General features: G+C 45.5%; 1 protein-coding gene across 1 annotated transcript; it reads right to left on the bottom strand.

Annotated features, from left to right (window-relative positions):
* Window positions 1-1141: 1141 nt before the first annotated feature.
* Window positions 1142-12348, bottom strand: LOC311011577 (uncharacterized protein). The gene is made up of 6 exons (XM_084006612.1): window positions 12221-12348; window positions 9701-11336; window positions 8872-8927; window positions 4815-4932; window positions 3528-3541; window positions 1142-3421 (listed from the first exon to the last, which is right to left on the bottom strand). Exons 2-6 carry the CDS (start codon window positions 11324-11326, stop codon window positions 1771-1773), a joined length of 3465 nt encoding a protein of 1154 aa, XP_083862738.1. The 5' UTR covers window positions 11327-11336; window positions 12221-12348; the 3' UTR covers window positions 1142-1770.
* Window positions 12349-18524: the final 6176 nt, after the last annotated feature.

The raw sequence follows: 18524 nt of genomic DNA, 5'->3' as shown, positions 1-18524 counted from the left end.
CCCCATCAAGGCGTCCTAAAGGGAATTAGTTTTCCATCCCTGGTTTGTCCCCGATACTAGTGTTTGTCTGTTTTTGAACTTAAATGAGCCGTTCTTTGGGGTATTAAGAGTCTCCGGATCGTATCCCCCCATCATTACACCGTGTGTGTGCTCATTAAGTGGACTGGGTGTTAACATGAATCTGCTCCTTCCTCCAGGCTGGTGTAGCACACATCCTGGCAGCGTCATGCACCAGATTCACGGCGTGGAAAGTTACACGAGCGGGAATCTTCTCGAAGTTTAAAAGACGAGTTTGCATTCAGGTTATTCAGGGTTGAACACTTTCTTAGACGTCTCATCTTAATCTAGACGTCTTCATTTTTTTTTTTTTTTTTTTGCTATAATCTCGGAGGAAAGGGGACAAACAAAAGAGACGTCCCAAAGATCTTCTCCTCCAGAGAGATTCATCCACCGCGGGTAAACACCAAAACATCACTTCTTCTTTCTCATTTCTCATCTTAAATAACTGTTGGACTGGAATATGCCTTAAACCTGCATTCTCTCTGCTGGCCACCAGGGGGCGACTCCTCTCTGGTTGTATAGAAGTCTATGAGAAAATGGTCCTACTTCTCTCTGCTGGCCACCAGGGGGCGACTGCTCTCTGGTTGTATAGAAGTCTATGAGAAAATGGTCCTACTTCTCTCTTGATGTATTATCTCAGTAAACATTGTAAACATGAGTTTATGGTCTCAATCTCTAGTTTCAAGTCTTCTTCAATCCAGCATGATGTTCATTTAGTACATTATGGTCCATTTAGAGTCCACCAGACCAGAAAGCAGGGGATGCTTTAGGGGGCGGGGCTTACCTGCTGATTGACAGGTCACTATGCGTTTACACTTTGTAAACTCTTATTTTTAAAGGTGCTATACAAATTAAGTTTATTATTATTGTTATCGTAATTCTTCTTCACCCGGATGGACCTGCCCTCCACATTAGTGCCGTCCAGTTCCAACACCAGCCGGACCGAGACGGCGCTCTGCGACACGAAGTACAACAGCATGAAGTCTCACATGAATCTGGTGTACAAACAAAAGCCAACAAACAAAGGCCAGTTTGAAATCATTCTTCCTTTATTTACATTCATTAATAACGACAGTCGACATTCATCAAAGTTTCTGTTGGACGTTTCTTCCATGTCTTATTGCTTCATCCCCCAGAGTGGATTCTCCTCAATGGTTTCATTGAGATTCTCCTCCTGTCGTCACTGAATCAGAAATGGAGACTTAAACATATCGTAGCGGTCTGTGGTCTCCCAGAGGTGTAGATAGTAGTCCACATGAGTCCAGAGACCAGACTATGATGAAACCAGAGACTGTCAACGGTACAAACAACGAGGTCTCTGCCGTATTTATGTCTAGATGTTATTTTAAGTGTTGACGGAGCAGCTACAATGTTAGCGTAGCCTAGCTCCCATCAACCAGACTCCATTCAGAAAACAAGCATTTTAAGTTATTTGCTTGTCGTCTTGCAGTCAGACCTAAAAAAAACATGACTTTGGGGTTTTTACATATTGTCATCATCATGAAGTTATTTCTGCATCTTTTTTTATGTTTATTACAATAAAATAACAGCAAAATTGTTGGATGAATTGCATCACATACGCTCCCACAGACGTGGAGGAAGTATTCAGATCCTTTACTCAAGTAAAAGTACTAATACCACACTATCAAATGAGACTGTATATTTGTTCCTTTCAATGATTAATTTCTATAAATTAAATAAGATAAATGATTAGTTTATTCTGACAGGGCGGATGATCAGAGGTGCAGAGTTTTTACCAGAATCATTAAAACAAGGACTGAAGAATGGGAGGAGTTTGTCAGTGAAGGAGCAGCCAGTAAAGGAGTAGATAAGAGCTGCAGCATCTACGTCATAGAAGGAGACCAGACCCTCCTCATAATCCACAAACACCCCCACCTTCTGAGGCTGAGACTTCAGAGAGAGACGGACCGGAGGGCCAGCAAGAGCTTTGTACTCATTTCCATTTCTCAACCATATAGTCCAATAACCTTCCTGAGGGCTCAGCTGGATTTCCCCCTTCCTGTTGATGGACTCTCTGGCCACTCCAAGATCCCATTTAGTCTTTCCTTTAACTTGAACCTCAAAGTAGAATCTGCCTGAAGAGAAACTCTGCTTTGCTAAGACACCAATACAATCAGAGAATCTCTTTGGGTTGTCGGGGAGATTCTTCCAAACACCATCATCACTAACTTCTTTTCCATCATCAGACAGGTTGAGATAATGATTTGCTGTATCAGGATCAAGAGTCACATCTACTGCATAGACCTGGACCTTCTTCAGCTCAGACTCAACCAGCTTCTTCATCTCTGTACTGAGCGTCTCCTCCAGCTGGGCCACAGCTTTCACCACAGTCCTCTCATATGATGGTGGACGAACTCTGACCTCTGTCCAGTCCTTGGTGGGTGGAGCAGCTTTCAGGGACGGGAAGCTTTGGAGGAGGAGGACGTGGTCTTCAGAGAGTGAGAGCTTCTCCACCTCAGTGCTTCTCTTCTTCAGCTCAGAGATTTCCTGTTCCAGCTCTTTGATGAAGCATTCAGCCTGTTTCTGTGTCGTTCTCTGCTTCTCTTCTATAGTTTTGATGAACTCATTCTGGACTCTCTGAACAGACTCCATCAGACCAGTGAAGACCTGAACACCTTCTGCTATCACTCTGTCTGCATCTTGCTCACTGAGGTCGACTGAGCGTTTGATCTCCTGAATCTTCAGTCGTCTCTTCTGGATCATCTGCTGAGCTTCAGCCTCTGTCTTCCCCAGCTCTGCCTTCTTGTCTTCATATTCTTCTTTCAGAGGAACAAACTCGTGTGTCTTGTGGTCTAAAACGCTGCAGAGCATGCAGACACATGTCTGGTCGGTCTTACAGAACAGCTCCAGAGGTTTATCGTGCTTCCTACACATCCTGCCTTCCAGGTTCTCCACAGGGTCGATCAGCTGGTGTCTTTTCAGGACTGACGTGGTCAGATGAGGCTCCAGGTGAGTCTCACAGTAGGAGACCAGACACATCAGGCAGGACTTCAGGGCCTTCAGTCTGGATCCAGTGCAGACGTCACAGGGAACTTCTCCTGGTTTGGCCTCCTGCTGCCCTGATCTGCTGCTGCTGGCTTTCTGTGGAGCCGACTGTCTGAACTGAGCAACCATCTCAGAGATGAACGTGTTGACGTGCAGCTCAGGTCTCGAGTAAAAAACCTTCTTACACATGGGACATCGGTACAGGTCGTTAGTATTCCAGTGTGTATCGATGCAGGTTTTGCAGAAGTTGTGTCCACATGATGTGGTGACTGGATCAGTGAACACATCCGGACAGATGCAGCACAGAAACTGATCTTCAGAATGTGGATAGTTTGCAGCAGCCATATCTACACACCTAGTGTGAAAGAAAAGAACAACGGTTCATTTAAAATACCACTTTAGTTGTTAATCATATATTATTAAGAAACACGTGTGATGACTGTTCTTCTGTCCTGTGATACTGTGTCTTGACTTGCTGAGAAACAAAGCGATGACACATCATTTTGTGTAGAAGTTTAATTGGAGAACAGCCCTGCTATCAAAGCTCTGCTTACTGACAAACATTTTAATTTATAAGAGACATACACTATGATTTATAGTTAAAATAAAATAAATACAATCTTGTATTTAAAAAAAAATGTGCCACAGTTGCTCTAAACTGACTGCAAGCCCCGGGGCATGATGGGAAAAGCCCGGCTCTCGTCTCATCTAATAGCTGATTGGCTCTTAGTTTTGACAACAAATGGCACGTTATGTAGAAAATGCAAATTTCCTATGTGAGTCTAATATTTAACACTAGATCGTGGGCTGTTAGTCTCATGTTGTGCAATCAAAGTTCAGTCCGTTAAACATCTCATGTGGTTTATATATTAATTATAATCATAAAAACGACAATAAAAGAGGTCATTTATATAGCCCTTATCAAAACGAGCAATTACCCTACGGTGTGCTTTAAGAGGCAGACATAAAAAATAAAAAACATACACATTTAATACAGTATAACTGTCAAAAAAATAAATTTTAGTGATATTTATTGGCACTTTTTTATACTTATTTGACTTTCTTTCCTGACTCTTAAGGAGCAACTGCAGCTTTACATTTCCATTTCCACAGAAATGTATGAACAGATATAAATAAATGCGAATGTGGTCACAAACTACAGATAGCCTAGCGTCTAACAGGATGTAAGTTTTTCTATGACTTCCTGTCAAATCTTCTTGGCCGATGGAAACTGGAGCGCAGCTTTTAGGCTCCGCCTCCTGCTGCTCCGCCTGCTCTCGTCTACTTTCCAGGTGAGGCGCAGTTCATCTCCAACGAGCCTAATCACCGGTGCCGATCATCAGCTGTTAATCATTAGTGGTCATTATGATGACGTAGCTGGGTGAAAGTCCGGTCGGATTCTCTGAGCACCGCGGTCGTCTTTTCCTAAATCCTTTTGAGTTCTCCTATCGCCTTTCCTTAACCCTGTGACGTTTTCCCCAGAGGTCAAGGAATAGGAGTTAGGAATAGGAGTTAGGACCTTATTTTTTTGACTATTTGACTGCTACCAGTGTGTCGGCTGACACGACCAGAACTTCCTGCCGAGTCAAGCTTTAGTTTGTGTTCATGCTGGTTGTTGGAACAGTAAAGATTAGCAGCTGTACTCACCCGTGTTTAAGAAAGACGTGATGAATGACTTTGAATCTTGTTTTCTTCACGAGACAAGACACGGAGGTTAGTCTCGACTGCTGCGTTGCTGCCGCTCTGACCAACTTTCCTTTCGTTTCTGGAGTGTGACGTCGCTCCGCCTCTTCCTGCAGCTCTGCTGGTGAGGTTGTTTCCTCCTCCCAGTTGTTCCAGTTGTTTCCACCGTAAACATCCCAAAGCCTGCCGAGGACGTAAGAGGTCACAGGAAACAGCTGTTTGGTGTAAACCTGGTTTTCACCTCTCTGCACGCTGAATACAGAGAGACAGAGACGTGTCAGCTGTCATTAAGTCAACCGCTGACACCGAGATCAACTTTTAAGCTGTGCACACACCGGAAGAACTGCCCGACTTGCGTCGGTAAATTCGGCGTCGGCTACTTAATATGGCCGACTCGAACAACGACATGGGCGGTTCACACCTACGGAATTACAGCCGACGCCATACGTTCCGCGCTTGCGCGAGATGTAATGTCTCCAAAACAACAGGCGGCGCTAATCTGTATTGTGGGCCAAAAAACACGAAAACCGGAAGTAGGCGGTCCTCTCTAGACCGCCTTCTTCGATTCCACTGGTTATCTGGTATGTTTACCATCGTCACTTCCGGGCTTCACTGATTCGCTAGTCAAGCTGCTAGCCTCCACCAATCAGAATGGTAAAAGAATGACCGACTCGAATGGCGGATTACACATTTGAATCGGGGGGAAAGCTCAACGCGGTTTATGTCAGTCTCCCTCCCCTGACCGCACCGGAGTCTGGTGTAGCCTTCCTGCAGTACCGGAGTCCAACAGAGAGGCAGCAGCAGCGGGAAAGAAACCTGCGTTCATAGCCTGTCCTGCCAAGAAGAAGTGTGTCCTCTCTCTCTTTCCTGTGTTGATTCCGCCCGCGGGTTCAAATCGGCATGTCAGATGGACGTAGCTACATGATGGACAGAAGAACGTTTTTCTCGGCGGTGGCGCAACGACCAACAATTAACGACCAACGTCGGAACAGATGTTTTAGGTCTGTGAATGTTAAGATTAATACTCGGTGTGTGAGAAGTTATTGACTGACAAAGTTGTATCTTTCAAGTGCGCAGGTGGCCGAGTGGTTAGAGCACATGCCATGAATACCCGTATACGCAACCGACCCCGGTTCAAATCCAGGCTGGTGGTCTTTTGCTGCATGTCACACCCCACCTCTCTGCTGTGTTTCCTATCTGTCCACTGCTAATAAAAGGCATCTATGCCAGAAAAAAATCTTTAAAAAAAAAGATTTAAAAATAGAGTTTTACCTAGATGGTTTTCATTACCGTCGGTTGTAATAACAGTTAGCATACGCAGAATATATGCCAGAACTTTGCGCATACATCTTTCGTCCCTCTGGGCTAAGCCTCGGATCTCCCATAATCCTAGATCCGCCCCTGGTGAGAACAACAGCAACACATTAGTGATGGTGAGATGAAGCCTCATGAGCCATCGAACCACTTGAGCCAATTGGTTCGAGAAAGGGTTCATTTCTTGAAACTTCATGTGCACACGGAACCACCTACTGGCCAAGTGTGTAATCACAGGCAGCTGTATCTGAACCACATAATGTGTGATGCATTGAATTTTTGTGTCTGTTATGTCTGTTGGGAATGACTTTGAATTACAAAAAATATATGACCAAATAATTTCTGTACATAAATGATCACATATACAGTGTTTCCCCTAGAATTTTTTTCAGGCCCGGTGGTACCCACCGAAAAAACCCTAAACAGACGAGACGCGTGGGATGGTGTATTGGTGCAGTTGGATTAAGTCAGGTGGCACAGCAAGCAGTCTGCAATTCTGCAATTATTATATTTGCATTCAACATTTTTGTTCAACCAGAGTGTATTCAAGGTTTTCAAGGATTCAAGGAGAGAGTGACTTATTAAGGTGCCGGTTGATGGAAATGATCCAAAATTAGGGGCCAAAAAAATATGGCTTGAAAATGATGAGCATCACATTAATAGCTACAGATACTGTAAAACACTATAACGACATATGAGTGCATATATTGTCTCATTTTATCAAGTAAAATATAAGTTATAGGTTTACTCAACAGCCTAATAGTTCATAGAAATTCAGGTAGAATTGTTGCGGCCGCGCGTCTTGCGGAGCAAGTCTACTGTGTTGCGCGGAGGCGCTCCTAATGTAAATGATTATTGATTTATGAATGAATTGATAGGTGGCTTATTTTTGGCGTATTGATTTTTTTTTTTGGCCTGGCGGTAGGTCTCCTTGGACTGGCGGCCCCGGTACAATGGTAGGGGAAACACTGCATATGTGTATAATACATTTTTATGTATGTATTCTGTGTGTGTAAATTTTCCCCAAATGGTAATATCATCACTCTCCTAAATCTCTCTCTCTCCCTAAACTCTCCAAACTATATAAACGCTATCCAAACTCTAGTATCCAAACTCTCAACTGACCGCAACTCGCCTTCAAAAACCCACATTTTGAATGGAGCCTGAGGGTTCTATATAGCTGTAAAACCTCGCAGCAAAATCTGAACCACTTCCCGAAGCAATCACGTGGTACAGCCGGGCAGCGAGGCTTCGGACGTCATAACTTTTGGCTCCTCCCCTAAATGAAGCAAGCCTCGATAGGCGCTTCGCAGAAACGCCCCCTTCATTACTCGACAGCTTTGAAGCCTCGGCACATCTCGTAACATCACTGGTTATTGTGTCTTACAACTTGCATTCTCTCTGTCGGCCATCAGGGGGCGACTCCTCCTATTACAAAACATGTAATGAACTTTCATATCAATAACAGGTACCATACAACCCTCTCTGTATCTTAATATTGTATTATCGTTGATACATATGTCATCATGTATTAGCATTATTAAACTGCACTAGTGGACGCAGTAACCACTTTATATGTAGGCTTTTATTTTACAGGCAGGACAACTTCACTTCCTGTTTTGTTCTGACAGTTTGACTGACTCACAGATCAGAGCTTATTACCTTTCACAGGACGATGACTTCCTGTGACGTCTGACCTCTAAACAGGGTTTCCCAGGGGTCGGGGAGTTTCTGGAATTCTGTTCATTTTAAAGAGGACGACCCCTCTTCAGGAAAATTTTTTAAAAAACATCAACAAACTGAAGTTGTGGAGATGCTTTTATGTTGAAAGAGCTGGCTGAAGTTTAAAAGACGAGTTTACATTCAGGTTATTCAGGGTTAAACACTTTCTTAGACGTCTCATCTTAATCTAGACGTCTTAATTTTTTTTTTTTTTTTTTTTGCTATAATCTCGGAGGAAAGGGGACAAACAAAAGAGACGTCCCAAAGATCTTCTCCTCCAGAGAGATTCATCCACCGCGGGTAAACACCAAAACATCACTTCTTCTTTCTCATTTCTCAGCTTAAATAACTGTTGGACTGGAATATGCCTTAAACCTGCATTCTCTCTGCTGGCCACCAGGGGGCGACTCCTCTCTGGTTGTATAGAAGTCTATGAGAAAATGGTCCTACTTCTCTCTGCTGGCCACCAGGGGGCGACTCCTCTCTGGTTGTATAGAAGTCTATGAGAAAATGGTCCTACTTCTCTCTGCTGGCCACCAGGGGGCGACTCCTCTCTGGTTGTATAGAAGTCTATGAGAAAATGGTCCTACTTCTCTCTGCTGGCCACCAGGGGGCGACTCCTCTCTGGTTGTATAGAAGTCTATGAGAAAATGGTCCTACTTCTCTCTTGATGTATTATCTCAGTAAACATTGTAAACATGAGTTTATGGTCTCAATCTCTAGTTTCAAGTCTTCTTCAATCCAGCATGATGTTCATTTAGTACATTATGGTCCATTTAGAGTCCACCAGACCAGAAAGCAGGGGATGCTTTAGGGGGCGGGGCTTACCTGCTGATTGACAGGTCCATTTAGAGTCCACCAGACCAGAAAGCAGGGGATGCTTTAGGGGGCGGGGCTTACCTGCTGATTGACAGGTCCATTTAGAGTCCACCAGACCAGAAAGCAGGGGATGCTTTAGGGGGCAGGGCTTACCTGCTGATTGACAGGTCATTATGCGTTTACACTTTGTAAACTCTTATTTTTAAGGTGCTATACAAATTAAGTTTATTATTATTGTTATTATAATTCTTCTTCACCCGGATGGACCTGCCCTCCAGTTTAGTGCCGTCCAGTTCCAACACCAGCCGGACCGAGACGACGCTCTGCGACACGAAGTACAACAGCATGAAGTCTCACATGAATCTGGTGAACAAACAAAAGCCAACAAACAAAGGCCAGTTTGAAATCATTCTTCCTTTATTTACATTCATTAATAACGACAGTCGACATTCATCAAAGTTTCTGTTGGACATTTCTTCCATGTCTTATTGCTTCATCCCCCAGAGTGGATTCTCCTCAATGGTTTCATTGAGATTCTCCTCCTGTCGTCACTGAATCAGAAATGGAGACTTAAACATATCGTAGCGGTCTGTGGTCTCCCAGAGGTGTAGATAGTAGTCCACATGAGTCCAGAGACCAGACTATGATGAAACCAGAGACTGTCAACGGTACAAACAACGAGGTCTCTGCCGTATTTATGTCTAGATGATGTTATTTTAAGTGTTGACGGAGCAGCTACAATGTTAGCATAGCCTAGCTCCCATCAACCAGACTCCATTCAGAAAACCAGCATTTTCAGTTATTTGCTTGTCGTCTTGCAGTCAGACCTAATAAAAACATGACTTTGGGGTTTTTACATATTGTCATCATCATGTAGTTATTTCTGCATCTTTTTTTATGTTTATTACAATAAAATAACAGCAAAATTGTTGGATGAATTGCATCACATACGCTCCCACAGACGTGGAGGAAGTATTCAGATCCTTTACTCAGGTAAAAGTACTAATACCACACTATCAAATGAGACTGTATATTTGTTCCTTTCAATGATTAATTTCTATAAATTAAATAAGATAAATGATTAGTTTATTCTGACAGGGCAGATGATCAGAGGTGCAGAGTTTTTACCAGAATCATTAGACCAAGGACTGAAGAATGGGAGGAGTTTGTCAGTGAAGGAGCAGTCAGTAAAGGAGTAGATAAGAGCTGCAGCATCTACGTCATAGAAGGAGACCAGACCCTCCTCATAATCCACAAACACCCCCACCTTCTGAGGCTGAGACTTCAGAGAGAGAAGGACCAGAGGGTCAGCAAGAGCGTTGTACTCATTTCCATTTAGCAAACATATAGTCCAGTAACCTTCCTGAGGTCTCAGCTTGATTCTCTCCTTCCTGTTGATGGACTCTCTGGCCACTCCAAGACCCCATTCAGTCTTTCCTTCAACTTGAACCTCAAAGTAGAATCTGCCTGAAGAGAAACTCTGCTTTGCTAAGACACAAATACAATCAGAAAATCTCTCTGGGTTGTCGGGGAGATTCTTCCAAACACCATCATTACTAACTTCTTTTCCATCATCAGACAGGTTGAGTTGAGGAGGTGCTGTATCAGGATCAAGAGTCACATCTACTGCATAGACCTGGACCCTCTTCAGCTCAGACTCAACCAGCTTCTTCATCTCTGTACTGAGCGTCTCCTCCAGCTGGGCCACAGCTTTCACCACAGTCCTCTCATATGATGGTGGATGAACTCTGACCTCTTTCCAGTCCTTGGTGGGTGGAGCAGCTTTCAGGGACGGGAAGCTTTGGAGGAGGAGGACGTGGTCTTCAGAGAGTGAGAGCTTCTCCACCTCAGTGCTTCTCTTCTTCAGCTCAGAGATTTCCTGTTCCAGCTCTTTGATGAAGCCTTCAGCCTGTTTCTGTGCCGTTCTCTGCTTCTCTTCTATAGTTTTGATGAACTCATTCTGGACTCTCTGAACAGACTCCATCAGACCAGTGAAGACCTGAACACCTTCTGCTATCACTCTGTCTGCATCTTGCTCACTGAGGTCGACTGAGCGTTTGATCTCCTGAATCTTCAGTCGTCTCTTCTGAATCATCTGCTGAGCTTCAGCCTCTGTCTTCCCCAGCTTTGCCTTCTTGTCTTCATATTCTTCTTTCAGAGGAACAAACTCGTGTGTCTTGTGGTCTAAAACGCTGCAGAGCATGCAGACACATGTCTGGTCGGTCTTACAGAACAGCTCCAGAGGTTTATCGTGCTTCCTACACATCCTGCCTTCCAGGTTCTCCACAGGGTCGATCAGCTGGTGTCTTTTCAGGCCTGACGTGGTCAGATGAGGCTCCAGGTGAGTCTCACAGTAGGAGACCAGACACACCAGGCAGGACTTCAGGGCCTTCAGTCTGGATCCAGTGCAGACGTCACAGGGAACTTCTCCTGGTTTGGCCTCCTGCTGCTCTGATCTGCTGCTGCTGGCTTTCTGTGGAGCTGACTGTCTGAACTGAGCAACCATCTCAGACAACAAAGTGTTGACGTGCAGCTCAGGTCTCGGGTTAAAAACCTTCTTACACATGGGACACAGGTACAGGTCGTTAGTATTCCAGTGTGTATCGATGCAGGTTTTGCAGAAGTTGTGTCCACATGATGTGGTGACTGGATCAGTGAACACATCCAGACAGATGGAGCACAGAAACTGATCTTCAGAATGTGGATAGTTTGCAGCAGCCATATCTACACACCTAGTGTGAAAGAAAAGAAAAACGCTTCATTTAAAATACCACTTTAGTTGTTTATCATATATTATTAAGAAACACGTGTGATGACTGTTCTTCTGTCCTGTGATACTGTGTCTTGACTTGCTGAGAAACAAAGCGATGACACATCATTTTGTGTAGAAGTTTAATTGGAGAATAGCCCTGCTATCAAAGCTCTGCTTACTGACAAACATTTCCTCTAGTTGTTTCACATTAAAAGCCTCCCACTGGTCCTCTGGTGTAAAAACCTTTAATGTGAAACCATGTTGTTGGTTCTATCAGCAGCTTGTTCAGTGATCGGCTTCACTTCCAGCAGCTCCTGTTTGACCGGTTGCTGCATGAAACTAACTTAAATATGCAAATAAGCATATCGTTTGTTTTCATGAACGGCCGAGGTGTGCGGCACTTTAAATGTTGCTCTCGCAAAGAATAGTGGGTCGGCGTAATCTCCTTTCCTTTCGTATAGGAAGGTCCGGTGCATCCTAAAAGAGCTCTGAAAGGAAGCATTGGTGCTCCTTTCTTTTGCATTTAGAGAATTAAACAGCTCTTATCATGGCGGCCACTTGTTTACTTCCGGGCCACTTCTTCAGTTAGGAACCTTCCGAAGCAAAATAGACTATTCGACCGCACCCAACAATGCTTTGCGAGAGCAACGTTTAAAGTGCCATGAAAACAAACGATATGTACATTTACATGTTTAACAATTACTTTCGAGTAGACATATAGTAACTGGAATTGTGTTGATAAATGTGTGTGGACAGTAAAAATAATTGAATGGTATTTTTTTTTATCATGTTACTAATTTGACAAAATCGAAACTAAATTACTGATTGAAATGAATATAAAAAGATATTAGCAGCTGTACTCACCCGTGTTTGAGAAAGACGTGATGAAGTCGTGTTGAATCTTGTTTTCTTCTAATGAAACGGAGGTTTGTCTCGACTGCTGCGTTGCTGCCACTCTGACCAACTTTACTTTCGTTTCTGGAGTGTGATGTCACAGCTGTGCTCCTCCTCATAGTTGTCCCGGTTGTTTACACTATAGTAGTACCTCTTGTAGTATCTCTGTACTGGTATTGTTGTATCTCTTGTAGTATCTCTATACTACTATTTGTCAGGGTTTTCGGACTTGGAGGGAGGACTCAGATGCAGGGCAAGCAGTTTTTAAAAAGGCTTTTATTCTTAACATAAAAACGAACAAACAAAAACCGCTCCAACCGGAGGAAAAACAGGCTCCGGGAATAAACTATAAACAAAATGAACAAAGACGGCAAAAACACAAACTTAACTTGACAAAGGCGTGACGTGACGTGACGTGACGTGACGAGGACCGTGACGTGGATCGTGACGAGAGACAGGAACGAACTGGCACAAGACAAGGGGAGACGCAGACTTAAATACACAGAGGGATAACGAGCAACAGGTGACAACAATCAGGGACCAGGGATGACATAAGACCAGGGAACACATGAGGAAGGGCAAGTGACCTGAAACGAGAAGGGAGTTATTTTCAAAATAAGACAGGAAATGACAAGACAAAAACCCAAGACGAGACATTACCTCACCGGCGTGACAGTACCCCCCCCTTAAGGGACGGATCCCAGATGTCCCTATGGTCCATGATACATAGGGTGGGTGGAGGGGGCCAGGAGGAGGGGCTCAGGAGGCTGGGCATGAGGGCGACCCAGCAGACGGGGTCGCTCAGGAGGCCGGGCATGAGGGCGACCTAGCGGGCGGGACCGCTCAGGAGGCCGGGCATGAGGGCGACCTAGCGGGCGGGACCGCTCAGGAGGCCGGGCATGAGGGCGACCTAGCGGGCAGGACCGCTCAGGAGGCCGGGCATGAGGGCGACCCAGCGGACGGGGTCGCTCAGGAGGCCGGGCATGAGGGCGACCTAGCGGGCGGGACCGCTCAGGAGGCCGGGCATGAGGGCGACCTAGTGGGCGGGACCGCTCAGGAGGCCGGGCATGAGGGCGACCTAGCGGGCGGGACCGCTCAGGAGGCCGGGCATGAGGGCGACCTAGCGGGCGGGACCGCTCAGGAGGCCGGGCATGAGGGCGACCTGGCGGGCGGGACCGCTCAGGAGGCCGGGCCTGAGGACGACCTAGCTGACGTGGCCGCTCAGGAAGGCGACGTGGAGCAGGCATAGGACGACCACCAGTCGGAACAGGAACGGGTGACGAGCGGACCTCCCGAAGGCTGCGTGGAGCAGGCGTAGGACGGCCCCCCGTCGGAACAGGAACGGGTGACGAGCGGACCTCCCGAAGGCTGCGTGGAGCAGGCGTAGGACGGCCCCCCGTCGGAACAGGAACGGGTGACGAGCGGACCTCCCGAAGGCTGCGTGGAGCAGGCGTCGGACGGCCCCCCGTCTGGACAGGAACGGGTGACGAGCGGACCTCCCGAAGGCTGCGTGGAGCAGGCATCGGACGGACCCCCGTCGGAACAGGAACGGGTGACGAGCGGACCTCCCGGAGGCTGCGCGGAGCAGGCGTAGGACGGCCCCCCGTCGGAACAGGAACGGGTGACGAGCGGACCTCCCGAAGGCTGCGTGGAGCAGGCGTCGGACGGACCCCCGTCGGAGCAGGAATGGGTGACAGGCGAACCCCCAATAGGCTGCGAGGAGCAGGTGTGGGACGGTCCCCTGTCTGGGCTGGTGCCGGGCGATCCTCCGCCGGGACTGGTGACGGACGGGCCGCCGACTGAAGACCACTGGCAGGTGTCGACCGGGCCGCCGACTGAAGACCACTGGCAGGTGTCGACCGGACCGCCGACTGAAGACCACTGGCAGGTGTCGACCGGGCCGCCGACTGAAGACCACTGGCAGGTGTCGACCGGACCGCCGACTGAAGACCACTGGCAGGTGTCGACCGGACCGCCGACTGAAGACCAATGGCAGGTGTCGACCGGACCGCCGACTGAAGACCACTGGCAGGTGTCGACCGGAAAAAGGTGGGTCTTGAGCCTCTTTTTAAAAACATCAACATTCTCTGCGGCCCTGAGGTTCTCCGGCAGGCTGTTCCACAATCGGGGGCCATAGTAACTGAATGCCGGCGCCTCCCCATGTGTTTTGGTTCTCATCTGTGGTTAAAAGGCCAGCACGGGAGGACCTCAGGGTCCGCGAGGGTTGATAGGGTAAAAGGGTAGGAGATAAGAAAGAAGGCCCAAGACCATTAAGACATTTAAAAATTAGTAAAAGAACCTTAAAATCGATCCTGAAACGCACAGGGAGCCAATGCAGCGATTTTAAAACTGGTGTTCGCCTGCTCCCGCCCTCTGGTCCTCGTCAGCACACGTGCAGCTGAGTTCTGTAATAATTGTAAATTGTACATGTTCTTTTTGGGAAGACCAGAGAGCAGGGCATTACAATAATCTAAACGACAAGAGATAAAAGCATGCATCAGCACCTCTGTGCTGGCCTGAGAGAGAAACGGGCGGACTATATGTTCTTAAGATGATAAAAACCTATCTTTGTTATGTTTTTGATGTGTGGAATAAAAGTGAGCTCAGAGTCAAAAATCACGCCCAGATTCTTTACAGATTTTGCGGGTTTAAAATCCTGTAACTTTGGTAAAAGTTTCTCTCTCTGGCCTTCAGGACCAATGACTAAAACCTCTGTTTTGTCCTGATTGAGCTGCAGGAAGTTTGCTGCCATCCATGACTTGATGTCTATAATGCAGTTAAAAAGGGCATCAATTGGCCCTGTGTCATCAGGAGACACAGCGATGTACAGTTGCGTATCGTCAGCATAACTATGAAAGCTGATGCCGTGCCTCCTGATGACGTCCCCAAGGGGAAGCATGTAAAGGTTAAAACGAGTTGGACCTAAAATTGACCCTTGGGGAACCCCACACTTTATCTTATGGGTTTCTGAGGAACATGTATCCATACTTACAAAGAAACGTCGATCAGTAAGGTAGGACGTGAACCAGTTAAAAACAGTACCAGAGAGGCCGACCAGGTTCCTCATCTATTTAAGAAAATGTGATGGTCTACTGTATCGAAGGCGGCGGTTAGATCCAGTAGTATCAAGACTGTGAGTTTATGATTATCTAAATTACACCTGATGTCGTTTAAAATCTTTAAAAGCGCGGTTTCTGTACTGTGGTTCCTCCTTAAACCAGACTGATGAGTCTCTAAAATATGTTTTGAGTTTAAGAACTCATTTACTTGATTAAAAACAAGTTTTTCAAAAATTTTACTTAAAAATGGTAAAAGTTGGATACAGGCCGGTAGTTATTTAAGACATTGGGGTCTAAATCACTCTTCTTCAGAAGGGGCTTCACCACCGCCGTTTTAAAGGAGGTGGGGAAGACACCCGTCTGAAGAGAGCAATTCACCAGATACAACAGCTGTTCCTCAAAGAATCCATAGAGTGTTTTAAAAAAACGGTGTGGGCATTGGATCTAAAAGGCAGGTTGTGGGCTTCACCTGGGAGAAGACTCGACCAAGTGTCCTAGCATCAACCAGGGCAAAACTCTCCAGTGTTTCCTCCGGTAAAAGCAATGATCCAGGTGTTAAAAGCTGTTGGGATAAAAGACTGGATCTGATGACATTGATTTTTCTTCTGAAGTGGTCTGCAAAGTCCTCGCAAAGGATGTTATCTGTTGTTTTGGAGGATTTTTTAAAGTTTGTGTTTGTTAAAAGATCAAATGTGGAGAATAGGAATTTGGGGTTATTTTTATTGTCATTGATTCATTTTTGGAAATGGGAGATTCTTGCTCGTTTGACTGTGTTATTGTAAGTTTTGAGGTTTTGACGTAAAAATTTCATAGTGAACGGTTAACTTAGATTTCCTCCATCTCCTTTCAGCACTCCTGCATTCCCTTTTGAGTTTTTTAATGTCCTCGGTTCTCCATGGTGGTGTAGGTCGTGTTTAAATTGTTTTAATAAAAAGTGGAGCCACTGAGTCCAGTGTTGTCTTTATTTTATTATTCAGGTTGTCAGTGATAAAATCGTAGGGGGCTGGTAAAATTTCGGCAGGAGTGCTTATTAAAACTGGTGATTGTAAAAAACACACAAAAGTGGTCAGATACAGCCAGGTCCACAACAGAGGGCGCACTAATGGACAGGCCATAGGAAATAACCAGGTCCAAAGTGCGCCCTCTGCTGTGGGTCGGCTGCATGACATGTTGCCTAAAATCAAGGCAGTGTAAAATGTTTAAAAAGTCTCTAGACATTGAGTCTGAGGAGCTGTCCACATATAGATTAAAATTAAATGTTAAAATTAAATATAAAGTTATTAAAATTCTGTTAAAAGTGGCATGAATGATTGATAAAAGTTCAGAAAATTCACTAATAAAAGAAGTGGAATACTGGGGTGGTCTGTAAACTGTTATACAAAGAATAGGTGGGCTGCTAAAAACGAAGGCATGGTACTCAAATGCTGAGTAACTGTTAAAAGAGACTTCGCTAATGTTCATGGTGTTCTTCGTAATTGAAGCAGTGCCGCCTCCTCTTCTGCACCCCCTAGTTGAAAATAAAAAGTTAAAATTTGGTGGGGAGGCCTCAGTGAGAACAACAGATGCATCAGTGCCAAGCCATGTCTCTGTAAGGAGAATACTGTCCAGGTTATTATCTAAAATGATATCATTTATGATAAAAGATTTATTTAAAGGAGTCATAACCTGGTTTTATACGTATCCAGCCCCCCTTGGATCGCTTTGGATCAATTCGTAAAACTTATTAGAAAAAAAAAAAAAAATTTTAATCAAACGTTGAGCTTGTTCTGACCCTTTTTCGTACCGCGATTTTATCACGCGAGATTACGCGCGAGGTTTTGACTGGTCCGGATGTGCATTGTATAATATGTAATGAGGCGCGCGTTGATTCGCCGCAGGAAGGACAGAGCCGGGGGGGCTTGCCTGCATGCAGACTCCAAAACATAAACAGCCCCCTGTCATGGCGCACACACTAAATGACGAACCTTACGGAATTCAGGCATTTATGTACGAACCAGAGTCGGAACCCGAACCGGAGAGTGAAGAGCCAGAGACGGTTGAAGAGACACGTTTACAGCAGGACGTCAGGTAGCGGACGGGGGGGGGTTGGGTGGTGAAAGAGGGGTGGGCTTATGCAAGTAGCCTCCACGGTGACGTCACCGTAGGCGCAGAATCAAAATCTCGTGCTTTAGGAATGCACACCCTTGTGTGCTATTCCTGTTCGGAAAAAGAGCAGAAGCGAAAAAACGGCGCCACTTTCAAACTCCAGCCTTTCAGGCAAGTTTCAACTGAGGTCAAACACAGATATGCATGTTTTAACAAGAGAAATTGCGATTTCCTGGTGATGACTCCTTTAAAAGAGAGCGCACATTCAGAACAGCCATTTTAATGTCTGCTCCGAATGTGCGCTCATCACGTTTCATAAGTGAGATGTTAAAAACACAATTCGATCTAAAAACAGTCCTGGATTTCATATGTCTGTGTGAAATTATTGTTTTGATCATGTGAACATTGTCCTGTGCCACTGGGGCCACTGAGGGAGGGGCAGGTTAAGGTGAGTGTGAGTGAGGTGCTGGGGGCCTGTGTGTGGGTGTAGTGAGTCAGGAGGTGGTTGTGGTGCAGGACCGGACAGTCAGGGCAATGTTATTGTACTGTATTGTACTACCTCTTGTAGTATCTCTGTGCTGGTATTGTACTACCTCTTGTAGTATCTCTATGCTGGGATTTTACTACCTCTTGTAGTATCTCTGTGCTGGTATTGTACTTCCTCTTGTAGTATCTCTGTGCTGGTATTGTACTACCTCTTGTAGTATCTCTACATGGTATTGTACTACCTCTTTTAGTATCTCTACATGGTATTGCACTACCTCTTGTAGTATCTCTACATGGTATTGTACTACCTCTTTTAGTATCTCTACATGGTATTGTACTACCTCTTGTAGTATCTCTGTGCTGGTATTGTACTACCTCTTGTAGTATCTCTACATGGTATTGTACTACCTCTTGTAGGATCTCTGTGCTGGTATTGTACTACCTCTTGTAGTATCTCTACATGGTATTGTACTACCTCTTGTAGTATCTCTGTGCTGGTATTGCACTACTTCTTGTAGTATCTCTACATGGTATTGTACCACCTCTTGTAGTATCTCTGTGCTGGTATTGCACTACTTCTTGTAGCATCTCTACATGTTATTGTACCACCTCTTGTAGTATCTCTGTGCTGGTATTGCACTACC

Source organism: Eutrigla gurnardus, assembly GCF_963514095.1.
Source record: "Eutrigla gurnardus genome assembly, chromosome: 3".
Lineage (NCBI taxonomy): Eukaryota > Metazoa > Chordata > Actinopteri > Perciformes > Triglidae > Eutrigla > Eutrigla gurnardus.
Note: the sequence above shows the minus strand (reverse complement) of the source record. Positions and strands in the feature narration are given on the sequence as shown.